We start from the raw sequence: 25409 nt of genomic DNA on the forward strand, positions 1-25409 counted from the left end.
TGTTATAATGGTTGTGAATCATAATTGCTATAAAATTTTTAAAAAAAATTAAATATAGTTGTAATTGTCCACTTTGGGCTTAAGCTCTTATGATTTTGTTCTTGGGCTTTCTTCAAAAGGTCTTCTATCAATGGAGATATCTTCTGTTTTTTCCATGTATTTTAGATGACTAGGACTTTCTGCCTAGCTGCAATTAGGACTTTCTGTCTGGTGTCTAGTCCTCTTGATTTAGACACGGGAGCACCTACTTTCTTTATTTAAGGTTCAACCCATATGATTAGATTTGGATCATGGCTCTTTCGACGATTAGTCCAGTGAAAAGCGATCTCACTCTGATACCATTTGTTAGTACCGATGGAATCAAAATATCTCTACAATGGTATGATATTGTCCACTTTGGGCTTAAGCCTTCATGATTTTGTTCTTGAACTCTATCCAAAATGCCTCATACTAATGGAGATATCTTCCATCCTTTTAAACCTATGATCTTTTCCATGTGTTTTAGATGTGGAACTATATTTATACCCTTGCAATTCAAACAGTAACAACTATGAATCATAATTGTATACAATTATAATAGTTACGTTATAATTACTTGTTAAATAATTGTAGTAGTTAGTTGCTATAATATAATGTTGATCAGAAATAAAATGTCTATATTATAACAGTTATAATTCATATTATTGTAATATAATATTAATCAAAGATGAAATGTTCACGTTTAGTAGATACGGTTCATAACTACTATATTATAATATTATTAGTATTGATTAGAATTGAAATATTTATATTGTAATAGTTATGAATCATAGCGGTTATAAATAGTGTCTAGAATAAAAATTCTAAAATAAAAATGAGACGAGATGGGATATTATTTTAATTATAAAAAAGAATACATTTTGATTATTACTCAAATAAAAGTTCTACCATGAATAAAGAATTATTTTATATTCAATGTGATATACTTCAGCAAAGGTAGAATCTGTCATCCCAGAGGATAATAATAAAATATAACATTTAGTTTAGTTTTGATTTTACATATAACATATAGTAAAATAATTTTAATCAAGTATTTACTGTGGTAGTAGTTTTGATTAAAATTAATTTATATAATAATAATTTTGATCAAAATTAATTATTTATGATTAAATTAGAGTAATTTAAATTAATATTTTTAAATGGAATGTAAGATAATTTCAGTTATATAACTTTTCAACAAAAATTGTCAATAAACCCGTTCAATTTTCTTCAAATTTCATCTAATATTAATTTAATTTGATATTTTTAATAAAATTATTCAAGAAATTATGGAATAAATAAATGGTGGAGGTGGGTGACGTGGTCACGTGGGGAAGGGAAAGGGTTGGGGAAGGAGGAGGAGGAATCGTCGGCCCTCCTCTCGCTGACGCTTCTCCTCTCTCTCCCTCCGCTCCACGGCCTCGATCCGAGGCTTCGTGCTCCGGAGATCGTATTCGTGTCGACCCCGATCGTTCGGGACCATGGAGCCGTCGGCGCCTCATCAATTTAACATCTTCCAGGTCTTCTCCGCGTACTCCGGTGAGCGGAAAGAGCCCTGTTTGTCGGGAGGATCATTAACTAATTCTTTTCCTGGGATTCAGTTCAGGCATCTGTTGTTGTGTCTGGACGCGACTCTTTTCGGATTTCTGATTGATAAGAAAATTCGCACTGTTAAAAAAGATTATGTTTTGTCGTTTCTTTTGGGCTCTGTCCGCAAGATGGCCGACTGAAAGGATGTTGATTTTTCCTTGAAAGAAGGATTACATGTATTTATTTCTAATAGTAACTAATTTTGATCCACTCTTTTGTTATGGTTATGTATATCACAGTGTGCTTAATCTTACAAGTTTTGTTGCAGTAGACTTTAAGTTCTCAAGTAGTGAAGCAAGAATGACCTAAAATTCAAAGCTTTTATAGATTTGGTGACGTAGTATGATCTGTAATTTCGCATATTGTTCACTCCTAAAACCTATGTATTCGTGTGCAGATATTATGTCAAAGGCGCACCTTTCAGGAGCAAAGGAAAGGTTAGCTATATTGTCAAGATCACTGGATTCTAGTGGGCCAACAAGGTTTGTGTCGCTTCCTGCTTCCTATATGGGCTGGGGGTGGGAAGTTAAAAACTTGCTTTACTCCGCCCAATTGCCCTCCTATTTTAACTTGTGAAGCAGATACACTATGTTCTAGTACCTGAATGAAGGGTAGAAATACCTGGACACCTGGGCCTCTTTCTTTCTTTTAGTACCTGAATCTAATGTACTCATATTTCCTTTATTCTTATGATACATTTCCTATTTTTATTTAGGGATATGCTGATCAACCAAATCTGCAATCTTATGTGCTGTCTAGATTTATCTGTGAGTATAAGTTACTTGTTTGCTTTTGTATCTGCCGTCATGCTTGATATTTAGATTAATATCTGCTGTTACTGTTCTGTAGGTTGGTTCCCATCAGTTCAATTTGCTTTATGAATTTGTCTTCTTCATTTGTCGTGAAAATGGGCAGAAGAGTATCTGTAAGCAGCTTGTGGACATTTTGGTTCCTGAATTTAAATACTATCTTTACTCCTTATCATGTTGAGGATCATTGGTTTTCTTTTTCTGTTTATTCTCAGCTGTAAATCGGGCCTTAGCAGGATGGAGGTTAGTTTTGAATGGAAGGTTTCGCTTGCTGGATGAATGGTGTAATTTTGTTGGGGTAGGAAGCGAATACATGTTGATTGCTCATCAATTACACACAAGCTACATTTTTTTTAGCACTCAATTTTTTTGTTCCTGAGATGGCCAAAATTTGAGATTTTGATTCAGTGCACTATCAATTCTTTCTTACCATGTTCATCTTGCTTACGTGTCCTGGGAAAGAAACTTCCAGTGATTATCCATGCAGTGATTGTCTTACAAGTGGATTTCCTGTCGATGGATAAATTTACAACTCTTGTACTGTATCATGCAATAAATTTTGTTTTTGTTTGCGATGTTAGATAAGTATCCCATCCAATGAAGTCTCATAGCTATTGCATGCAGGTTAACTATAAATGCGATGAATAGGATCCCCAATTATATGGTGTCTCCGAAAATTATAGAGATAAGGAACTTATATTAGTCTATCTCAGATGATAAGAGTTATTGTTATTGGTAAATTAAAGTTTTTGAAACTACAAAACATAATTCTAACGGAGAATGATTAAAATCATATAAGTGTTTGTAGATAATGTATTGAAAGGGAGAAACATTGGAGGTTTAAAGGATAGGTGATACCATGGTAGAACACTACTAGATGGTTTTAATTTGTAGGAGATTATACTAACCCTTGAATGTGGTTCTCCTTTTATAGGAGTTGCTGATCAGGTTGAATAAGAATTGTTGCTATGGATGAATATTATGTTGAAAGCAATTTGATTATGAATTAATTGGATACACAGGAAATAACTAAGCTTGTGTAGCCACATTAAGAAATTAGTGATAAGAGGAAAGGATTTAGCCTCGTCTTAGATTCCTTTAAAGTGAACAGAATCTTAGAGCAAGGCATACTACATTCAAAAATGCACAAAATTGTAGAGTTCAAAATATAATGTAACTTTAGGTAGATGCTGGAAATTCAACAATATAAAATCTCTTTGGAGGATTTTATAAGTTTAGGCTTTCTTCAGGAAACTAATTGACAGAATGGCAGTAGTAAGGGCATGGAAGAAATGTCAAAGTAAATAGCGCATTTGTATATAATTAAATCTTGATTGATTTTTTTTTAATTTCTGTTAATAATTTTTGTTAGTTGAATTCAGATGCACCAACGACACAATATATTGGAAGATACTTGGCAACAAGTCTTGGCCTTCAGCCGCTATGTGAATGAAGATCTTGAAGGCTATGATCCAAAAGGTAGTCTGTGAAATAACTCATTTTTTGGTATGCTTTAATGGTATACTATTTTTCTTCCAAGAGTGCATTTTGTATGTACATTCTACAAGCATCATTTAGCATGACTGATCTATTTCTTTATTCTTCTAGGTGCTTGGCCTGTGCTTATTGACGAATTTGTTGAGCACATATACAGGTTTTTATTTCTTCTCATTTTGCTTTTACTTTCTGACTTGCTTTTGATGGTTCCATATATGACTCCACTAAACTCTTATGCTTATATAATGTATTTGGGAGGCTGTTTTACCCAATTCAAGGTATTTGTTGTCTGCGTGCAAGTAACATATATCTATATGGATTTATCCAATTCATATGTGTTTGCTATCATTACTAAGATTTATTGTCATTAAATGCTTTTGAAGTATAGGTTGTTGGAGCTTTGTTTTCACCTGACATGAACTTCCAAGTGTCAGATGTGTCCTTTTTCCTATATAGAATTTTCATGTGAGTAGATATAGAATTTTATGCCTCAACAATTCAGAGGGTAGCATAACAACTCAGAAACTCATAATGTCCCAACTCCCAACTATTAAATGGGGCTGGTTGGAGAAACTGCTACCTCCATTCTTTACACTAACTATTCTTGCTCTTGGTGGTGCTGTTTTGCAACCTGGTTGTAATACTTAAGGCTGTATTTAGATGGTTGGCATTTAAATCTCATGCTTATGCTGGTTCCATATTTGTGTGGAGAAGTCGATCATTTAGGAAGTAAAAATCTCTGCAGAGGAAATGGTTCAGATGTTGATGAGTTCACTCATCTGGGATGATCAATTAGGTCAAAATTGCTTAAGTCCAGTGAGTGTAAATTATAGGTGCAAATATTACATGACAGTCATATTAAAAACTCATTTTGCATGCCTAATTGAATTAACTAAGCAGGTAAGAATTTCAAGTTTTTCAAAATAAATATAGTAGCATTAATATATTAACACAAAGGAAAGAGTGTACTTTGGAGGGATAAGATTCATGTAGCCGACCCCAAATAAATGGGACGAACATGACTTCATGATGATATAGGACTATGGATAATGGAGCCTGAAAAAAGGTGAGTAGCTTGCCAATTTAAGAAAGCCGAATGACATCGATAATATTATTCTAGACCATAGCATTCTCTAATCTTACTTTCAACATGAATGTTAATTTTTAAGTAAACATGAAATTACTTGTTATATGTTCTATTAATTGTTTGAAAGGAACTGGAAGGAAATTCATCAAAGTTTTTGGTGTCCTGGATTACTGAAATTCTGTGTCAGAATTGCTTCATTATTTGTTACTGTCCAGATGTAATTGATCAGATGGGTTCACTTAATCTTGCCTTTTGGTGTGCCTAACTTGCTCGTAAATTTGTTTTATGTTAATACTCAATTTGAATTCTCTGTTACTTTCCTCAATAATTACCTGTTTCAGTTTATGCATTGTTTTAGATGACTCAAGCTTATGTAATTTCATTCCGAAATGCACAGAATCAATAAATCAAACGATTGCAGCTCTAAAGATTATACTTCTGCCGATACAAATGAGCAGCCTTGCATCTCCAACACATTTAGTGGTAATGTTGGCCAGAAATTCTTAATCACAATTCAAGTTTTCAGATGTTTTTTTCATAGAATGTTGGCAGTCATAATCAGCGTTCCTTTTTTAGGTTCATGTTATCATAATGACTTCTGTTTTTCAGGATTGAATTTGCACCCTGGATCCAGGAGGAAATCAAAATATTTGGAAGTTTCGGAAATGCCAGACAATCTTGCAAGACTCAAGCGATTAAAGCAGACCTCTTTTAACAATAACCATCGACATCTTGAATCTGATTCATCTGTTAGTATGATTGGCAGGACATCAGGCAACCAAGATGGCATGAACAAGCACACTACACATAATTGTCTCCATACTTCCCCTTGTGCTGTGGAGGATAGCCTGGTCAAAGGTTCAACAAGATCCATTCCTGCAGGCTGCTATTTTCATTGTGATCCGAAAGCAAGGGTTTACACATGATATCATTTTCTCGGTTCAAGCATATAGTCTCATGATTGGATTTTTAGCTTTAATTATAAGATTGTATCGTGTTATGGTGCTAGTATGTTCTTTTGTATGATATTCTACTTGTTTGCAAGTTTACTTGGGTGTTATCAGCTCTTTGCATTGTAATCGGTATCTCCAGATGGAATTTGAAGTTTGGAACTGCACTTTTGCAGATTCTCATACATACGATCTAGTTATTTTTCATGTTAAAATGTAATATAAAGTGAAAAAAAAAATCAAAATTTTGGAAGTTTAGTTCCAGACACTATGTTGGTGGAATACAAGTGCCTACATAACCAGCTCCCATGGTTAAGAATGATACTGACAGAGGGAAAATGAATATGAAGTAAAGATTTGTTCGGAAAGCACAATTGTAACATGCAGATATCAACAGGAAGACTCCCATTCCCAGCTCCAGAAAATGAAATCTGGAAGAACACAGATCTGTTTAATATCCATCAATTGCCTAAACAAGGTTAGTGAATTTGTTTCATGATATTCAGATTTTACCTTTCCCAAAACTTGTTTGATAGTTTCTTAGCATCTGCAGGAATTTGTTTGGTCTTCAATGAGTTGCCAAGCTTCTCAGTGACAACCCACTCATTCACTCTCCCGGCTTCAAGAAGACCAATGAAGACAGCTTTGCATCGGTGCAACGACATGACACTCTCGAAGAATATCCACACCAAAATCAGATGAAAGGACCTGCAAAGCTGACATTTTTTCGTAAATGGAAGCATATATTATCATCCCAACTATTCAAGATCTCGGCTTGTGAATTAAACCTTGGGGTTCCAATTGAGTTAAGGATGGTGATGGCTAATGGAATGTAGAACACTCCCCATTTTGGTATTTCGACTTGAGGTACAAAGGAAGAAGCTGGGATGAGGATGCAGTAGAAGAAGAATGTGACATTGTGTGATATTATCCTTCTTGCAAAGAAGAAGTTGTAGATCAAAAAGAATTTCTTCACTGAAGACACCTTCTGCAGTATCAGAAATGCATTGGAATTTAGAATGAGTAAAATAAAGCTCCCAACTTTCGCACTTGATATGTAAAGAAACTACTATTGACCTTAGCCATTATTATATCTGATGCCATTTTCTTGAATAAATTTGCAGGTCCACAGGCCCAACGATGCTGCTGATAACGGTATGCCTTGTAATTGCTTGGTAGTTCACTTTTAACCTAATGAAAATTATGATGAGTAAAGACTAGTTTTTCTTCTTTTTTTTTCTGAAAGAAAATATTTGTGTAGAGAAACCTTGAGATCTCCAACATAAACAAATTTCCAGCCTTGAAGGGTTGCCCGGACCGCCAAGTCCATGTCTTCCACTGTGGTTCTTTCTTTCCAACCTTCAGCTTCATTAATGGCTATGATTCTCCAAACACCAGCAGTTCCTTGTGCAACACAATTCACTTTCGATATCAAGGAGTATCATCAGGGCAAGGTAAGAACTCAACTCACCATTAAATCCAAAGAACTCCATAGTGGTCGAGCCGGATTGTTGCTCCACTTTAAAATGATAGTTCAATGACATCTCTTGAATCCTTGTCATCAAGCATTGATCAGCATTCACTGAACAGCAATCAGGCATCAACTTGTGCATCTTCCAGCTGAAAAAGAAGAAGAAAAATCTCTTCTCGAAGCTTAAATGATTACCGAACTTCCAACGCGCCTGAACAAGAGCGACGCCAGGATTGTGCATGAGGAAAGGGATGGTTCTGAGGAGGAAATCAAATGGGGGCTCATGATCAGCATCAAAGATCGCAACGTAATCGCATTTCTTCACATAGTCAAGTTCCATGGCTTCCTTGAGAGCCCCAGCCTTGTAGCCATTTCTGTTATCCCTTGATATGTAGTGTATGCTCCTTCCTCTCTTACACCATTTCTGGCATTCCTCTTGCACCAGTTCCTGCATGTAGATAACTAAGCATATACATACTGAAAGTTCCATCTCATGATCCTTTCGATTTGCTACAACTAACCCTAATTGTTAGGTCCGTCGAATCGTCAAGGACTTGGATTATGAGTCTGTCATATGGCCATGACAGAGAGCACACCGCTGCAATGGATATCTGGTAAACCTGCATGGCACAGCTGAAGAAGCACAAACCAGATTGCAGAGACCAAAAACTTAAGATGTAATGTTGTTTTTTCTCATCATTTAACCATTTCATTTTCAAAATGCTTCTGAGAAATGATGCAGGAAGATGAAAACATGTAGATCATTTCATTTGCTAGGATTATTATGCAGTACATCTTCCTGTTTTTGTAAATGAAGTTAAATAAGTGTTGAGTATGCCTTTAGCTCATCCTTACTTCTCCTTATTGTGACATTTTGACAATGGATTGGAATAGGTTTTCGAGTTGGACCGAAGTCGAAAGCGAGGGTTGAGACCGTATGCATCGTGCAAGTTGAACTCGACAAACCGCAAAAGGTGAAGGGTGAATTATGTTCCTTTAGAATGAGAAATGGCTTCCTCTTAACTATTTATAAACTTAAGCTTTTGCCTTTCTATTTGGCTTCCTCTTCTGAAGATTTAGATTTAGGTTTAGATCTAGATTTGCATGGTTGAAATCCTTCCCATTTTGACTCCCTTGCCAACTAGGAGAGTCTCCACAAAGCATCTAATACTTATAGATTCTTTTATGTTATTGAACTCGATCGCCTATTGCATCATCATCTCTATTTAAACGAATAGATCTAAGAAAATCCTATTGTCATGAAGTTGCCCTTTCAATATTATTTTTTAGCAACCTCAACTCTTTTCCACTTGACCATTCTTAGAATTAGGGTTAGAATTCTATTGCTCCTAGGGCATAACTAAGTTGGTTACGACATAGCAGAGTTGTAGAAGATGGTAAGAGTTCAAATCTCGTTGAAATCAAGATAATACTCTCCTCCGTTGTGGTTAATTGCAGCTTCTCGATTTACTTGCGCACAGATGGTCGTGGAACCGATCGTATGGGGTTGTTGGGATGGTGGATTTCACTTTTTACAGAAAAAAGATTAAAATTCTATTAGAGATAAATATTCTATTAATCATCAAGATAAATTAAAAAAACACAAACGACATGTGCAATCACCGTTCCTAACTAATAATATTGAGCATATCTTACAACAATCCCATTTGACCTAAAATTATTATTATTTTCTATGATCGTGAACACAACTACTACACAACTATTAAAGTCAAGCAATTAAAGAAGTAAAGGTAATAAAATTAAAATTAAAAAAATATTATATATAAATATTTATTGATTATAAAATAGTTTTCCTATTTTTAAAAATGGTTTATAAATCGAAGTAAATACCTCTCTCTCGTTAAACATGGGGATTTGCACGAGCACCATCGGGTAAGCGAGGGACCCCACCTCGGCGTCCTCCGTCGCCGCCGGCACCGGCTCCCACTTGTACACCTTCTCCGGCGTCCGGCGGCTGACCTTCACGTAGAGCGCGACGGCGGCCATCGACAGCTTCTCCACCACAAGCATCACCGACATGGTCAGGCACAGCGCCACCGCCGCCCGCATCGCCGGCACCACCACCGCGGCCGCCGCCCGCCGCAGCGCCTCGGCCGCCGAGACGAGGGAGAGGAAGAGACCCAAGGCCTCGCCGGCCATGCTGAGGGTCTCGGTGGCGGAGACGCTGCCTTCTTCCATAGCCGAAGCAACCACCACTCTCCTCTCTCTCTCTCTCTGGTATTTGCAGTGTTCACGGGGAAGACGTTGTACTATGAATAAATAATAATAATAATAATAATAATAATAATAATAAATTTTATTGTTATTTTATTTTTTAAAATGGCGGATGATTCTGTAGATCATGTGAAACCCTAAACAAAGAAATAATGCTATTCATTTTCTTGACTTTGAGTGCTCCTTCTTTGTTTTGTTTTGTTTGTTGACTATTGACGTCATTTTTAATAATAAAATTTTAAAAAATATATTAAAATTATCAAATTAAGAGAAACCAATCTCTAAATTTAATCGAATAAAATTATTTCAAAATAAAAGATATTGCTTTAACAATAATTAAATAAATATTTAAATATAGTCTTAAAATTCTGAGGAAGATGAAAATATATTTTTGAATGATAGTGAATGTATATATTTTTAAAAGATATTTTTTGATTTGATATATTAAAAATCTGATTTGTATATTCTGAATGAAAAATTATGATTTCTTGAAGTTCGGATCCTTATATCACAGTTGTTGAAGATCTCGGAAGGTGTATATTTGTGTTAGTCATGCACTCTATCATAAGGGGAAGTTACAAGAATTACTTTTGATAGTAAGTAGTAGTGTTTGCCATGGAAAAAAACCCGTTTATCGTCAAAGGAGTAAGCATATTAGCATGAAGAACGATAGTATAGAGTTAATTCAACAATCATGAGTGTGTACTATAACACTTCCCGTCTCATTAGTATCGACACACATGATTATTTGTTAGTAGTTAGGCCTCTACGAACATTCAATTCGCAAATCCTAACAACATTTCCAGTGGTAGGAGTTGTTGTAGGAGTTTTTTGAATACAAAAATTTATTCATTTTTTCATTATCAAAAAATCTTTCAATAACTTTTTTATAAATTCCATTCTTCAAAAGATTTATTTTGAATAAAAATATAAATATAGAATGAAATAATGAGAAAGAAGGAGTAGGAAATGATAGGATGGATGGAAAAAATAAAATATTAAAGTTGTATTTATAAGTATTTTTTAAAGATTGATTGGAACTAAATATTTATTTTATTTTTAAAGTCATTATCAAATTTTAAAATAATTTTAATTTTTTTATAAAAAAATAAACATAAAAAAGATCCCCTCCCAATGTTATTAATAGTTAAAACCATCCATTGAGTTTTTTTCCCCCTCCAAAATTAAGAAAAATAATAAATAATAAATAATAAAAAATGACCTCTGAACACATCACCAACTCCATTAATAGCTCATTAATGATCTGTACAATTAATTAATCTTTGCTATTTATTCCTCCAAAGATTGCACATTAATTATAATTTTTTATATATTAAAAAACTGACAAATTATTATTATTATTTTCCATAAAAAATAATTATGAATTGAATGAGTTGCAGGAGTGCATGACTTTTGACCCATCTCCATTTATTACTTTTTAAAACAAAATATATTATTATTATTATGTGTTACTGCTAATTAAGTAATTAATTAGTAGTATTAGTAGTTTAGACCATACATTAACACTAGTGGAAGAGTGGGATTAAGTTTGAAAACTAAAGTTTTGACTTTAATTTTAGGGTTTGAGATTGTTGTTAATCAAGTATGTGTTTCAAAGTTAAGTTTTCTTGACTCAAAAGAAAACTTAGGTTCGATAAATTGTCGATCAAATGGACGAATACTTCTCTTTTGGTAATTGAATGAGAGTTTCTTTTTCTTCAGCTAAAAGAGAAATCGTGCGATCGATCGAGTAAAAGCAAATAAGAAATTGTCAAGGATAGTGGTAGAAGCCTTGTCTTCTATCAATTTCGAAGATGATCGAATCATAAATTCTCGATGCAATGCAACATTTTACCGATCTTGATTCTAAATTATTATTACGAATGATAAATAACACAATTCATCAAGTGAAGAAAGAAAGAACGAGTCTCAGTTTCAATAAATTAATGGATGATTTCTTTTAATGGACAGTTGATCTAAGAACTCTGGACTGATTGGCCACCCGCTATGAGTGCTTCCCGATTTACCTTGATAGTCGATGAAAATTTTTTATGAAACTAAACCATTCACCCCAAGATTAATCAACAAAAGATGAATATTTGATGTCAATCGAATATCAACTGTTTGTTACTCAAACAAGACGATAACACATCTATATTGTTAAAATGAAATAAATATAGTAGGGACGCATCTATATAATAGTTGTCCTACAGTTTAGTCCAGTTCAATTGTATTTCTTTAATAGTATAATTAAAGAAGTATAATCATCTATGTAAATTTTTTATTTAGTCTACTAAAGTCCATCCCTTTCACACTCAAAATTTAGTTTGTCATTGTCTCCGAGACAATGGTGAGATAATTATACCCGTCAATGACAGATCAAACATCTAGAGTTCTCTCAAATGGATAGCGAAATCGAAAACACTGACTATTATATTAGATCATCATCTTCACTTCTTTATTTATCTTGGTGATCAATGAAAAACTTTCGTAAGACTAAATTGAGCGTCTCTGAATTCGTCCTCGAATATATTGAATACCTAGAAAAATCTAAAATGTTCGACTGATTTAAATGGAAATGAAAGGAGATAGATCCGATCCATAAATGAATTTAATATGACTTTGAGTCAACGCGTTGACTCGGAATTGATGGCATTGTCAGCCGTCAATGCAGACCAACTCACCTCAGCCTTGCAATCGCTGCAAGCTATTGAAGGAGAGGTCAGAGTGTGACAGGAAGTGTGTATACAGCCACTGCCTTATATTATTATATACCGAAATACCTATTATATATATATATATATATATATATATATATATATATATACAAAATTATATATACCGACCCAGCCATAGTGACAGCCACTGCCTTATATATATATATATTATATATATATATATATTATTTATTATTATTTTCAAAAAAATATATATGAAGAAATATATCACTTTGTATGATCCTGAAAACTAGCCTTGTTTTTTAATTTTAAAATGATGAAAACAAATGAAAAAAAAACAAAAGATTAGGTCAAGACTTTATCGATCGAGTGCTAACATAGTTGAGTTGAGTCGATCGAATAATGCTTTTGGAATGTTATTACCGAGCTTGGTGGGTAATCTTAAGCATTCAACTATATTTGTCGGTATTCGATAAGTCATGTTATAGGCACAATTGTAGTCTTTATTGGGAATTTATCAATCATTATCTCTATTTTGATCCTCAATGAAGTTTTAGCATTAAAGCTTCTCTAATTTTCTCTTCTTCTTCTTTTTCTATGTGTAAATTAGAGCCATTATTGATCTTTCTCGACCCTAATGAAATAGACACAAGAATCAAAATTCATCGTTAAGTATTCTAAAATGTCGATGTTGGTTTCACCCTGACCCTTCCAAGAGAGTATGAGTTCGACATAGCAACGTAGTTGTTTTAGGTCAAGGACTCATGGGGTGTGAATTTGAGATTATATGCCAACTAAATAAGATGGAATCGGGCTCATTGTCATAAACAAGAGGTGCAAATTAAGCCGACTAAGGAGTAGCTATACTAATCACCCTTAAATGATTCTACGCGAATTGACATTTACACATATTTGAGTTAGCGTTCGTGTATTCATGTCCATGAACTCAACTTGTGTGCGAATCAATACTTTCATCTGATCATCTTGTATTAAACCTTTATTACTCAAATAATATGAGGAATTAATTTATGATGGTCTACTTGCAAATAGTCGTCTATATCCATTTTCAATTTATTGTTTGTGAAACTAATTTTCCAACAAATTCAAAGTTATATATGCCAATTACAAAACGTGAAAATGAGTTCATTATCATAAACAAGAGGTGCAAAGCCAACCAAGAAGTAGTCATCTAATCACCCTTAAATGGTTCTAATAATTGATATCTTGCATGTCTTAAAATATGTGACTGTGCGCGACATCAGAATTGGGTTTTTCTGGAGGCCTAGAATAGTAAATAGTATCATTTTATATTTTTTTGACTTACAGTTAAGCCATTTAAAATTTTTTCTTTTGTATTTAGGAGTTGAGTTATAGTATTAAACACAAAAAAATTTTAAAATAAAAATATAAAATATAAAATATAAAATGACAGTATTTACTGTTTCAAGCACTCAAAATTCTTTCGGGTACTCTGATTCTGATGTCGCACACAATTGTGTGTTTTAAGGCGCGTAGGATATCACTCCTCTATATATACACACACACGAGTGCGAGTAAAAATCAAAGCGAACGACCACAAAAGTCTTTCAACTCTCGCCGATAGAAAAGATCAGATCTAGCTACAGCTTCACCATTTGTGGCACCCAAATCTGAACCCTTGATCACCTGGATCCCCCATTAGGGTTCTTCTTATACTTAAAATATTCCCTGCAACAAGCCCCCTCCCTCCCTCCTTCCCTCCCATTGAATGCGACGCGCTTCTGCGACACATCGTCGCTGGCTCGCTCCCTCCCCTCGATTGCAAGCTGACTTTTGAGGTGTCCTCGCCCCTCACTAAATGCACCTATCTGTCTTCTTTGATTCTTCCTTCCTTCCTTCCTTTCTTCCTTTCTTCCTTTCTTCCACTTCGATCGCGCGATCTCCATGGCTAACTAACTAGATCGATGATGGCGGTCAGCTCCTATATATGCATGCCTCCCGAGGGCTGCCAGCTGAGAGAAACACTTCTCTAGTCCTCCTCCTCCTCTTTGTTTCTATGGGACGACGGCCGCCTTGCTGCGACAAGGATGGCGGCGTGAAGAAGGGGCCTTGGACGCCGGAGGAGGACATCCTCTTGGTCTCCTACATCCAACAGCACGGCTCCGGCAACTGGAGGGCTGTTCCTACCAACACTGGTCAGTAGTAGTACTGAGAGCTAGCTAGCTAGGGTTTCATCTCTCCTTAGGAATTAGGGTTTAATTTTGTCGATCTGGGATTGGTTTAGGGTTGTCGAGGTGCAGCAAGAGCTGCCGGCTCCGGTGGACTAACTATCTCCGGCCTGGGATCAAGCGCGGCGCCTTCACCGACCAGGAGGAGAAGCTCATCGTCCACCTCCAAGCTCTTCTCGGCAACCGGTATCGATCGAAATCAATTCGAGATTATTATCCTCAATTGGTAGTGAATTGGATCACTAAGATCTGTTTGTTTGTTTGTTTGTTTGTTGGAAATGGATGGATCAGGTGGGCGGCCATAGCTTCTTATCTTCCGGAGAGAACCGACAACGATATCAAGAACTACTGGAACACACACTTGAAGAAGAAGCTCTGGAACAAGATCGAAGCTTCCGGCACAGACCGACGCGGGGGCGGATCGCCGGTCGGTAGCTCCGTGCCGAAAGCCAAGGGCCAGTGGGAGAGGTGCCTCCAGATGGATGTCGAATTGGCGAAGCGCGCCCTTTCGGAAGCCTTGTCCATGGAGGATCCTATGTCTTCTTCCACAATTGGGGGCGAAAATAGCCCCCGCCGGCCGTCGACCTATGCCGCGAGCACCGAGAACATCTCGCGGCTCCTCGAAGGATGGACGAAGAAGAAAAAGAAGAAAACAACTAGTCCCACCACCTCCACCTCAAGCCAAATGAGCATGAGCGCCTCCAATTGCATAGTGCCGCCGGCGGCGGCGGCAATGTTCCGGTTCGAGGACTATGAGTCCACGGTGCTGGAGGGATCGCCGGAGACGACGACATCAGCTGCCCCCTTCCAGCTCCTGGAATCCTGGTTGTTTGATGAGTGTGTTGTGGGGGAGGAGAAGCAGGAAGAGAGCTTCCTCAGCATGGTGATGAACTAATCACAATTAATTAATTAATTAATTAATTTGTGTGGAATGTAAATTAATTATTATTTTTGATTAATTAATTAATTAAAGAATTTAATTAGGGTTCTTTTAGAATTAATTAGTGCTTATTATTTTCATTGTGGAGTGAAACATGTGAAGCCAAATTGGCAAATTGGAAAACATGGTGGGTCTAATTGAATATGATACTCGAGTATATTCTTTGTCTTCGAGAATAAAATTTTGTAACGTTTCGTAAGAAAGATATAACTTGCACATTTTCTCCTGTATTCTGTTCATAATGTGAAAATACTATATAGTAGTTGCGAAGGTATTGTCATTTCGTTATTGTAGATGCTATCATTTTCTTTAATTTGATAAAAATGTACAAAGATCAAAATAATCGAGCATATTTATTATCGCTAATTGTTGAATAATAGAGTCAAAGATATCGTAAATTGATCGATCGACAAACAAGATGATAGTGAACAAGTTTAGTGTTTAAATTCACAACCCTAACTAAAACTTGAAAAATGATGTATTAGTTAACCAAAATTACTAAACAAATTTGTGTAAGTTCGACAAGTAAACAAATATAGTTTAACGCGATCGATCGATCAAACTTGGCTCGACTACAATCCTACTCAGCAGCGAGCAAACTGTAAATTAATCGAATCAAAGATCTGGCAAGATCAGCAATGGAGGAGAAATTAAGGAAAGTTAAAGTGGTTCTTTAAATGAACCACATGTGAAATTTTTAAAGTCTCTTCTTCTTGATCTCTTCTGCATAAAAACCACTTAATAACCAGAGCTGTAAAGAAAAAGATGCAACTGTTGAAATGAATCGAATCGAATCGAATTAATCAACTCTCGTGGATGACATGAGACCAAGAGGATCAAGAGCTTTGAATGCCACCATTAATGGAGCCACCCCACCTCACATGTGGCCATACAAGAACTAAGAAGCAGCATTTACTCTTTCCTTCCTCCTCTGGCCATTTCAAAGCTTTGTCGAAAGCAATGTTGATGCCCTGGATAATGGTCCCTTCTATGGTTCATCGAACCACATGGCTTGGTTTCGTGTCAACGGACCCATGTGGCGATATACGTGGCATCCCATAAATTAGCTTCTAGACTAGTATTTGGCCTCACATTCAGTTTTCAGAGTACTCAGCCTCCTTTTTAACTTCTAGAGTGCTTGACTTCCCGAACATCCGACTCATCATCACGGGCTCACAAAGCCTTGCACGGGCATGATCGAGCTCTAAACGATGAATTTAATCCCCTAAAAGATTGCAATAGCCACAAAATTTAAGGGGCCGGGATGTGCGCCGACGAGCTCTGATAACAGGTAATTTGAAGGTCCCAAAAATTAAGGTTATGATAACATTATTATCTATAATTTGTGTGTGTGTGTATATATATATATATATATATATATATGATGGGGAGGTCTGAGTGAATTAGGAAGCTTCCCTGTTGATGTATGAGTGCTGCATTAATGCAGGCACCTGCCAAACATGGGCTCCCACATGCAACATGCTTAGCTACTTTCATCTGCCATGCCACCAACCTTGCACCCCCTAACACTACTCCCCTCTCATCCCTCATTAAATGCATTCTCTTTCCTCACTCTATATCTATCCATACCAGAATTCTTCTTCCATAAAAAGATAAAATTTATTATCCTAATAATTTTTCATGATCAATTCTATTAGTACCGATGAAATTAAAATATCTTTACAATAGTATGATATTGTCCACTTTGGACCTAAGCCCTCATGACTTTATTCTTTCCATGTACTTTAGATGTAAGACTATGTTTGCATCCTTACAACCCAACAATTCCCCTCTCAAACAAAGGACCACAGGTCCCTCTCAACGTCGTTTTTGATGTCTGAATCCTCGATCCATCAGGACTTTTTGTCCCTCGGTCCATCCGACCTACTAGGACTTCCCACCTAGCCGTAGCTAGGACTTTTTGCCCCTCGGTTCACTCGACCTACTAGGACTTCCCACCTAGTCGCAACTAGAACTTTTTGCCCCTCGGTCCACCCGACCTACTAGGACTTCTCACCTGGTGTCTGGTCCTCTTGATTCAGACACGGGAGCACCCACTTCCTTTGTTTAAGGCTCAAACCACATGGTTAGATCTGGATTATGGCTCATCCGACGGTTAGTCCGGTGAAGAACGGTCTCGCTCTGATACCACTTGTTAATACCGATGTAATCAAAATATCTCCACGATGGTATGATATTGTCTACTTTGGGCCTAAACCTTCATGGTTTTGTTCTTGGGCTCTTCCCAAAAGACCTCATACCAATGGAGATACTTTCCATCCATTTAACCCCATGATCTTTTCCATGTACTTTAGATATGGGACTATGTTTGCACCCTTGCAACCCAACAAGTTCCACGATCATCTATAAAAAAGTAAATTGAAAAGTTATAGTTGACCACCAATGGCGGAGCCAGCCCGGGTAATTTACCCGGGCTGATTCCAAAATTCTCGGGCTATGCTCTTTATTTCTTCAAGTTTTTCTTTTTTTTTACCCATAAATCCAAAAAAAATTCTTCTTTAATGGTATTGGGCCCCCGGGCTATAGCCCGGGTACCTTTCAAGGTGGCTCCGCCCTTGTTGACCACTATGGAGGAGGGCATTGTCTCAACTTCGTCGAAATTCGACCCTTTGTCCACTTCAACAATTCTGTTCCATCGTAACCAACTCAACTATATATCTCTGAGACATTAAAATATGAGATCTCAAATAATGATATATTATATGTAATCTTCCTGACTTTATAAGAAATTATTTGCTGAGACTTGAATTCATGATATTATAGTTCAACAATAATTTTTCCATTACATCAAGGCTCTCCTTCTATACTTCTCTATTAATTAACAAATAATAATAATGTCATTTGATCAGAGTTTGGAATGTTAGATTTTATCTCCTTTAATTAGTTGGTTTATATGTTAGTTGTGACATATAGATATGTGTCATTAAAAAAATTAAATTTGTTAAGTGATCTAATTAATTATAAAGGATTTGAGTTATTGGATGTAGAGATCATTTATGTATAGAATCTGTTAATTCAAACCATTATTATTAATGGGTTGATAATAAATTATATATATATATATATATATATATCCTCATTGGATTAGAAATTCTGAGAGATCTTTTTGTTGCTCATCGATGAAAAGATTATAACATTATCACTCTAATTTCTCTGGAAGATCAACCCCTCGTTCTCTCTTTTCTTCCATAGGATTCCTGGATTCGTGGACAACACAAAAGGATGATGACTTTTTCGCTACAATCAGGTTCATCATCTCTCTTTTGTATTTATTTTTTGTTATAGATTTTGATATAACTAGATCTCTTGTTATATTATTTTCCTTTATACGAGTTCATACATATTTTAGAATTCATGAACTTAGGAGAATAATTTCCCAACATGAAATCCATATTCTCTTTGTTGGACGATGATGAAAGCTACCTCTAATGATGCGAATGAACTTGTGTGGATTAACATGTACATCAATCTTCTACTCCAAAAACTTGATGTTGATCGATCTTATAAAAGTTAAATTTTGTTTTTGACTCATCAATTTGTAACCAAGTTCCATAGCTTCCACTCGAAAGCTTTTTCTTTTAGGGTTCATTGATAGGAATTTATATCCTACTTTATGATCGTGCTATAGCATATGAATCAACAAGAAACGATTCAAACGATTTAACACAGGATCTTGTTGGAGACTCACTCTAAGCTCATTGTAGAAAGACCATATGTTTGAAAAGTTTTCGAATTCTAACTTTAAAGAATCGCAAAAAAGAAGGCATTTTGTTCTTGCAATGTTAAAATTGTAATGAAGGAAAAACTTTTAGAGTAAACTAGAACACAATGCACAAGGAAAACAATGACTTATCGCGTTCAAACCGCATCCTAAACTCATTGCAAACGACGAAAAGAACTTTACGACATGCTTAAAAAAAGTTTGTATCTAAAATTTTGACAAGCAAAATTTTTCTCATATTTTTGTAATAATTTTATGAGTTTTAGAGGATTTTCTAAGAATAAAATTAATTTTGGTCAATCATAAATGTGTTGTTTAAACTAATATATATATATATTGATTTTTTAACACCGTTTTATTTTTTGAATTTTTAAAATATATTTCCTTTTTATTTTTTATTTATTATTTTATCAAAAAAGCAACAGACCTGACATATAATCTAAATGGGCTGATTGAGCCCAACCTGATCGGACCGGAAAAAACCGGCCTGGGCCGAACGGTCCACTATATAAGGGACAATTCCCAGGCGTAGGGTTTCATCTTGATCCCTCTCTACCTCTGAGCTCGAGCGGCGGCAATGGCGACGGCGCCTTCGGAGTCCGTGCAGTGCTTTGGTCGGAAGAAAACGGCCGTGGCTGTGGCGCACTGCAAGCGCGGGCGTGGACTGATCAAGGTGAACGGCGTGCCGATCGAGCTGGTGAAGCCGGAGATCCTTCGCCTCAAGGCCTTCGAGCCCATCCTCCTTCTCGGGCGGCAGCGCTTCGCGGGCGTCGACCTCCGCATCCGCGTCCGCGGCGGCGGCAAGACCTCTCAGATCTACGCCATCCGCCAGAGCATCGCCAAGGCCCTCGTCGCCTACCACCAGAAGTACGTCGACGAGCAATCTAAGCAGGAAATCAAGGACATACTCGTCCGCTATGATCGCACCCTGCTCGTCGCCGACCCTCGCCGATGCGAGCCAAAGAAGTTTGGTGGCCGTGGCGCGCGCGCCCGCTTCCAGAAGTCCTACCGTTAGAACCATGGCGTCCTGCAGTACGGGTTTTCCCTCAAAGCTTCAACCTTTCTTGCCTGGATTTGCTTTCTGCTTCTGTTAACATGAATTTTGATTAATTATTGGTGTTTTAAGTGTTATTTTAGTTTATATTATGCTTTGCCTGTGACGAAACATTCTCTATTACACTCAATGATATAATTTAAGCTTACTTACTACCTTGATTATGCAAAATTGTTTGGAACATCTGCTACCAAGTATTTTGTTAACATCTTATACTTTTATGCTTGCATTTGTACGTTAACAAAAGTATTTTGTTAGGTTTTGTTTTCATGTCAATAATCGTCTTGTGTACTATACTTTTATGCTTGCATTTGTAAGTTAACAAACCTCTATGAATTGGTTATTGTGGTGAGTTATTCTCTAATTCGTGGAATTAGCCTGGGCATTAGCTATGATCTATTACACATAAAAGGATGATAGATGATCACATTATCGATGATTAGGAGTCCATTTGATTAATTTTATACTGGAACACTGAAGAGCATATGAATGTTATAAGGGATTTCATATGGTGGGAAAAGTTATGGCTGTAGGACACTTACATAGTAAAGTTCTCAATGCTATGAGAGTTTATATTTATCTAATTTGATATTCAAGGATAGAGCATCTAAATCGGTGTATGCTACATGTAAATCACCTACTCGTTCAATTGAATGGTGAATCATGAGTGGATATTCCCTTAACTTCTGTCCTATAATATATTGAAGTTCTATATAGCTTTGTTTAATGATGTTGTGATTGATGAATCTCTGTATTCTAGTAATGTTCATTGGAACAAATCTTTCATTTATTATCAGATAAATCTTTATGATTAAACTCTTAGTAACAAACTGTTGATGTTGCATATCTGGGACTTCACATTAATCCTCATTTATCAACATTCACATACCAAACATTATCACTACCTGATAAATTTTGAAACTAAAAAAAACACCAAGTTATCTGGTTCATCATGTAACTTTACATTTGTGAACTGCTTGAATTTGCTTGATCAACCATTAAAACTGTAACCATGGATCACCATTAGATGATAAAGTCTGTTTGCAGATTCAACCCCAGTTGTAATTTATGGATTGTTTCTCTGCATAACCTAACTGTTCTGATGAATTAGAGGTGCTTGCTAGAGTTACACTTTTTATTTGTATAATATTTTACATATGTGTGTGTTTGTTCTTAAAATGCTTCATTATATTTGTTGGGAAGTCATTGGATTTTGGAAAAAATAGGTATACAAATGAAATTAGGATGGGAATAGGAAAAGCAAGTAAAGCTCTTGGTGTATCCAAATCATGTCTAAGCCACATAAGCGGTGTTGGTACATCGAACCGCATAGCGGGGATGTGCATACTCAAGGAGAGACCAATGTATTAGTATTGGTGAGTTTTAGTGGAATTTAAGAGGCTACATTGAAAGTTATCAATGAGGTGGCTTCAAGATTGTGATCGATTGGTGTGTTCAAATTTCGTAGTCGAAGTTTCGCCCAAGGCTATGATACCATGGTATACGATATATCGAATGTCAAGATACAAGACAATCTCATATTTCATTCATAAAGGATTACATTTCACACCACAATGTGTTGCCACCGAATACGACTCCGCAACATGTACACATAATGTTCTATATGCAACACTAAACATCCGAGAACGATACCGGTCACCTACAAGCTAGTAACCGGAACAGGGTCTCAACTAGGAATGGTCTTTGTATGCGAAACTTATTTCCAAGAAGATGATACACATACACAGCTGGGAACTATAACATCTTAAACAGAAAGTACCTGGCAGCTGATGAATTCTGCTGCACCAAAATTCTTGGTGCCAATGACCTCCCAAAAGTCAGGGTCTTCTGCCTTTCGAAACTTCTCAGGGTTTAGACTCGGTAAGACGCTTGCGGAAGAAGCCGAAACATCCACCGTCAAGACGGAAGTATCATTGTTAATCCCTTTCATGATCAGATGGAGCTTGCCCAGGAAACTGGCAAGCAAATATGGGGTTTCACAATTGCTCAAGTCATGGAATGGCACTTTTCCTATAACCACTTTCCACACATCCTCCTTATCGTCATACACCTTTATCTGGGCTGCGCCCTCTGAAGAACCAGAGGGGTCCAAGGCATACAATTCGCCGTTCACCACTGCGCTCAACATGGTCTCGGCCTGCTTACCTGGCCAGCCCTCACCCATGCCGGCCGGCATCTCCGACCATGTGTTAGTTCTGGGATCGTATATCTCACCGCTAACATCACCGTAGAACGGCCAAGAATACAAACTCTGAGGGACACACAGCCTGCCCCTATAAGAAGCCACACCAACTGCAACAGGCTCTAGTAACTCAGCTAAGAAAGCTGTAGGTAATACCTGACCTTTCGAGAACGGCACGGTCGGCATCGCCGTCCATGTGTCGGTTCGAGGATCGTATACTTCAGCAGTTTGAAGCGGAGACAAACCTCCCTTGACTCTCCTAATCCCGCCAACGGCATACAGCTTGTCGTCTAACATACTGATCTTACAGAAAGCCCTTCCTTCTGTCATCGAACTCGATTCTTGCCATGAATTCGTGCAAGGATTGTACCTCCAAACACATCTGATTGTCGAAAATCTGGAGAATCCCCCCAGAACATAGAGACATCCGGCGACCGCGCCGACGGAGCAACCGCAAAATGGCATTTTCATTGAAGCATCATTCTTCCCAGCCCAACCTCTAACAGTTTCAGTGATCTTGATGCTTGAATCTATCAGGCTTCGCATGCACAGCCCCGAGAAGCCTCGCCGGGACTCGTCTTCGAAGGCGATCGCCGGCATCGGCGGCACCCTCTGCCACCGGCCGGACGAAGGATCCAAGCCATGCCAAGCAAGCTGATCTTCTAGCTTTGTCAGAATGTAAAGCCATTCTTCAGTTCTTCCTAGTTCTTTCCTCAATTGGTAAACCTCCGGCCCGCCTATGGCGGCTTTCCAACTCCGAGATACCATCTTCATCTTCAGGTAGCAAATTCTAGGAACCCTAGCAATGATCTCCAGTGAGATCTCATCTGGTAGACCAGGGATCAACCTGTTGTTTTCACCATCACAATTGGCCGATGTCTTTGCCCTCTTGCACCAGTCCATTCCAGAACAGCTATAATCCTCTATCGGTTGATCTTTCCTGCGAGTGAAGCTCAAGAATGAACCCATTTACCTTCTTCTTCTTCTTCTTCTTTACCTTGTGATCTCAGATGCAGTCTGAAAGGAGTTGAGCGATTGATTAGGGTAAAAGAAAAGGGGAAGAAATTCTTCAGCGGAAGAACAGAAAAAGTAACCTAGAAACGCAGTAAGAGGGCGAAATCGAACAGAACAGGGAAAACACAACAGCGCGGGATCACATGAACCCTAAAGAATGCTGCAATCCAAATCCTTGAATCAAGAAGCGGGGCGTACCTGGAGAACGACAGATCGACGACTCCGCTCGTCAAGGTATCATCGATCATTCCTTCGCCAATTGCAAGCAGATGGAGTAGCTTGACCTCGTTGTCGTTTTCCCTCTTCGTCTCCGTGCTTTATCCCTACTTTATTCTGCCGCAGCGCCATTATTTTCCTGAAAGTTTCTATGATTAGCAATCTGGACTGGATCAAAACCATGCGTCCACAGATCAGATCTTCCCGCTCGCTTTCTTCCGATCGTCGTCTTCCAATTTTGCGGCACTCCGTTTCCACATTTTCGATCCGGATTTTTCCAATTTTGCGGCTGTGTTCTTTGTTTCCCATTCTCTCTTCCGGAAGTATGTGACCAGCATTGCTCTCCGATCGACACGTGGGAAATGGTTCATTTTTTTTTCATTCACCCTATTGTGAAAAGTCCTAAATACCCATCCAAATTTTTTTTTTATCTCAGTCGTATAAATCTTTTCTTATTCAGCTCGTTAATGTTCATGATCATAAAAATCATACAACGATGTAGTAGAGTTGTAGAAGAGGGCAAAAGTTTGAATTCTGGTGAAGTCAGGTAATACCCTCCTGCGTCGTAATCAACTGTAGTTTCTTGATTTATCTTCTCACAGATGGTCATGGAGTTGACTGTGTAGGACCGTTAAGGTGACAGATTCTACCTTTTTACAGAAGAAGATAATCATACAATTATACTTTTGATGGGGTAATAAGCCGTTAAGATGATAAATTTCACATTTTTTATAATAAATGAAGATCATAAATCAATATGGTGCATAAAATACTTTAAAAAATAAATAAGATAATTAATATTTAAATTTCAATAAAAATAAATAGCTGAAGAGATTGTTTATCTCTTGGATTAATTTGACTAAAGAAAATGTCAATGAACAAAAACTAGCAAACTATCTTCATAGACAAACACATTGAACTTATAAATAAACTCTCAAAATAAATAAATTTATAATATTAAATTTATTAATCAACTAACTAAATTTAAATTAAACTCAAGCTATGTATAAGAGAAATGGTGAGTTGGTTAGGTCCAACAATCATCCAACATCTAGAGTTTAAAACTCAACTAAATTTATAAGAATTTTCTTTCAAATGTATAGCATATTAAAAGTATATGAAAAAGATCATAGGATTATAAGATAAAAAGATATCTCCATTAATAAAAAATTCTTTTGAGATAAAATTTAAAAATAAAACATGAGAAGTTTAGGTTTAAAATGGATAATATTATATCATTATAGAGATATATAAATTCCATTAGTCCCATAAAACACGTGCCCAATCACAGTGGAAAAAAAGTAATCTCAATTGAAATATAGTGATTCTTCTTTTGAGAAAAGGGTTTTTGGAATTACAATTAAAATTTTATATTGAAAAAATACATTAAAAATTTATGAAATTATAAAATGATAAGATATTATCTTAAAGTGAATATCGATCTAATATAATAGATTTGAGAATAGGGTCAGATGGATACCTTCGAGATTAATCAGATCGTGAGAATCGGATATCTGCGCTATAAAAAAAGAAAATAATTGGATTTGTTATTATTTATTTATTTTTGAGTTTATCTCTTTATTACTTCACTAGACGCTAATGTCTCCAGGTCATCTCGATCTATTGTTTATCATATTATACGCTCGTGCAATTACTATAAAATAAAGTCAACGGCTGACTCAGCAAGAAAATATATCC

The 25409-nt window shown here is 36.7% G+C and overlaps 5 protein-coding genes and 1 long non-coding RNA gene across 6 annotated transcripts; 4 read left to right on the forward strand and 2 right to left on the reverse strand.

Moving 5' to 3' along the window:
- Positions 1-1355: 1355 nt before the first annotated feature.
- On the forward strand, positions 1356-6158 carry LOC141823134 (defective in cullin neddylation protein AAR3-like). The gene is made up of 9 exons (XM_074710400.1): positions 1356-1557; positions 2006-2090; positions 2324-2375; positions 2458-2533; positions 2633-2715; positions 3800-3896; positions 4026-4071; positions 5399-5484; positions 5611-6158. The coding sequence occupies exons 1-9, from the start codon at positions 1500-1502 to the stop codon at positions 5925-5927; spliced, it is 900 nt and encodes a 299-aa protein (XP_074566501.1). The 5' UTR covers positions 1356-1499; the 3' UTR covers positions 5928-6158.
- Positions 6159-6203: 45 nt separating this feature from the next.
- LOC141823133 (putative glucomannan 4-beta-mannosyltransferase 11) lies at positions 6204-9621 on the reverse strand. The gene is made up of 9 exons (XM_074710399.1): positions 9274-9621; positions 7944-8042; positions 7618-7870; positions 7423-7533; positions 7219-7355; positions 7029-7142; positions 6740-6939; positions 6465-6659; positions 6204-6382 (listed from the first exon to the last, which is right to left on the reverse strand). Exons 1-9 carry the CDS (start codon positions 9619-9621, stop codon positions 6220-6222), a joined length of 1620 nt encoding a protein of 539 aa, XP_074566500.1. The 3' UTR covers positions 6204-6219.
- LOC141823135 (uncharacterized) lies at positions 7090-8521 on the forward strand. The gene is made up of 4 exons (XR_012601384.1): positions 7090-7106; positions 7213-7405; positions 7542-8099; positions 8317-8521. It is a non-coding gene; the product is annotated as an uncharacterized LOC141823135 (long non-coding RNA).
- Positions 9622-14078: 4457 nt separating the features above from the next.
- On the forward strand, positions 14079-15450 carry LOC141824046 (myb-related protein 306-like). The gene is made up of 3 exons (XM_074711278.1): positions 14079-14509; positions 14599-14728; positions 14834-15450. Exons 1-3 carry the CDS (start codon positions 14302-14304, stop codon positions 15435-15437), a joined length of 942 nt encoding a protein of 313 aa, XP_074567379.1. The 5' UTR covers positions 14079-14301; the 3' UTR covers positions 15438-15450.
- Positions 15451-19777: 4327 nt separating this feature from the next.
- On the forward strand, positions 19778-20430 carry LOC141824845 (small ribosomal subunit protein uS9-like). Its single transcript, XM_074712178.1, has one exon. It carries the CDS (start codon positions 19802-19804, stop codon positions 20237-20239), a length of 438 nt encoding a protein of 145 aa, XP_074568279.1. The 5' UTR covers positions 19778-19801; the 3' UTR covers positions 20240-20430.
- A 1357-nt stretch (positions 20431-21787) lies between these two features.
- LOC141824452 (F-box/kelch-repeat protein At1g22040-like) lies at positions 21788-23950 on the reverse strand. Its single transcript, XM_074711746.1, has 2 exons — positions 23694-23950; positions 21788-23498 (listed from the first exon to the last, which is right to left on the reverse strand). The coding sequence occupies exon 2, from the start codon at positions 23448-23450 to the stop codon at positions 22044-22046; it is 1407 nt and encodes a 468-aa protein (XP_074567847.1). The 5' UTR covers positions 23451-23498; positions 23694-23950; the 3' UTR covers positions 21788-22043.
- Positions 23951-25409: the final 1459 nt, after the last annotated feature.

The sequence above is a fragment of the Curcuma longa genome, chromosome 3, assembly GCF_044706935.1.
Source record: "Curcuma longa cultivar G26 ecotype Majalengka, Jawa Barat chromosome 3, ITB_CL_G26_1.1, whole genome shotgun sequence".
Lineage (NCBI taxonomy): Eukaryota > Viridiplantae > Streptophyta > Magnoliopsida > Zingiberales > Zingiberaceae > Curcuma > Curcuma longa.

Bases quoted from the DNA above. Each gene is read 5' to 3' on its own strand.
- LOC141823134 (XM_074710400.1), top strand. From the start codon at position 1,500: ATGGAGCCGTCGGCGCCTCATCAATTTAACATCTTCCAGGTCTTCTCC. The intron at 2,716-3,799 runs GTAGGAAGCGAA...AGTTGAATTCAG, and splicing joins AATGGTGTAATTTTGTTGGG to ATGCACCAACGACACAATAT. The intron at 4,072-5,398 runs GTTTTTATTTCT...CGAAATGCACAG, and splicing joins TTTGTTGAGCACATATACAG to AATCAATAAATCAAACGATT.
- LOC141823133 (XM_074710399.1), bottom strand. From the start codon at position 9,621: ATGGAAGAAGGCAGCGTCTCCGCCACCGAGACCCTCAGCATGGCCGGC. The intron at 7,356-7,422 runs GTGAGTTGAGTT...GTGTTGCACAAG, and splicing joins GGAGTTCTTTGGATTTAATG to GAACTGCTGGTGTTTGGAGA. The intron at 6,660-6,739 runs GTTTAATTCACA...TCAGCTTTGCAG, and splicing joins AACTCAATTGGAACCCCAAG to GTCCTTTCATCTGATTTTGG.
- LOC141824046 (XM_074711278.1), top strand. From the start codon at position 14,302: ATGCATGCCTCCCGAGGGCTGCCAGCTGAGAGAAACACTTCTCTAGTC. The intron at 14,510-14,598 runs GTCAGTAGTAGT...GGATTGGTTTAG, and splicing joins GGCTGTTCCTACCAACACTG to GGTTGTCGAGGTGCAGCAAG. The intron at 14,729-14,833 runs GTATCGATCGAA...TGGATGGATCAG, and splicing joins CAAGCTCTTCTCGGCAACCG to GTGGGCGGCCATAGCTTCTT.
- LOC141824845 (XM_074712178.1), top strand. From the start codon at position 19,802: ATGGCGACGGCGCCTTCGGAGTCCGTGCAGTGCTTTGGTCGGAAGAAA.
- LOC141824452 (XM_074711746.1), bottom strand. From the start codon at position 23,450: ATGGGTTCATTCTTGAGCTTCACTCGCAGGAAAGATCAACCGATAGAG.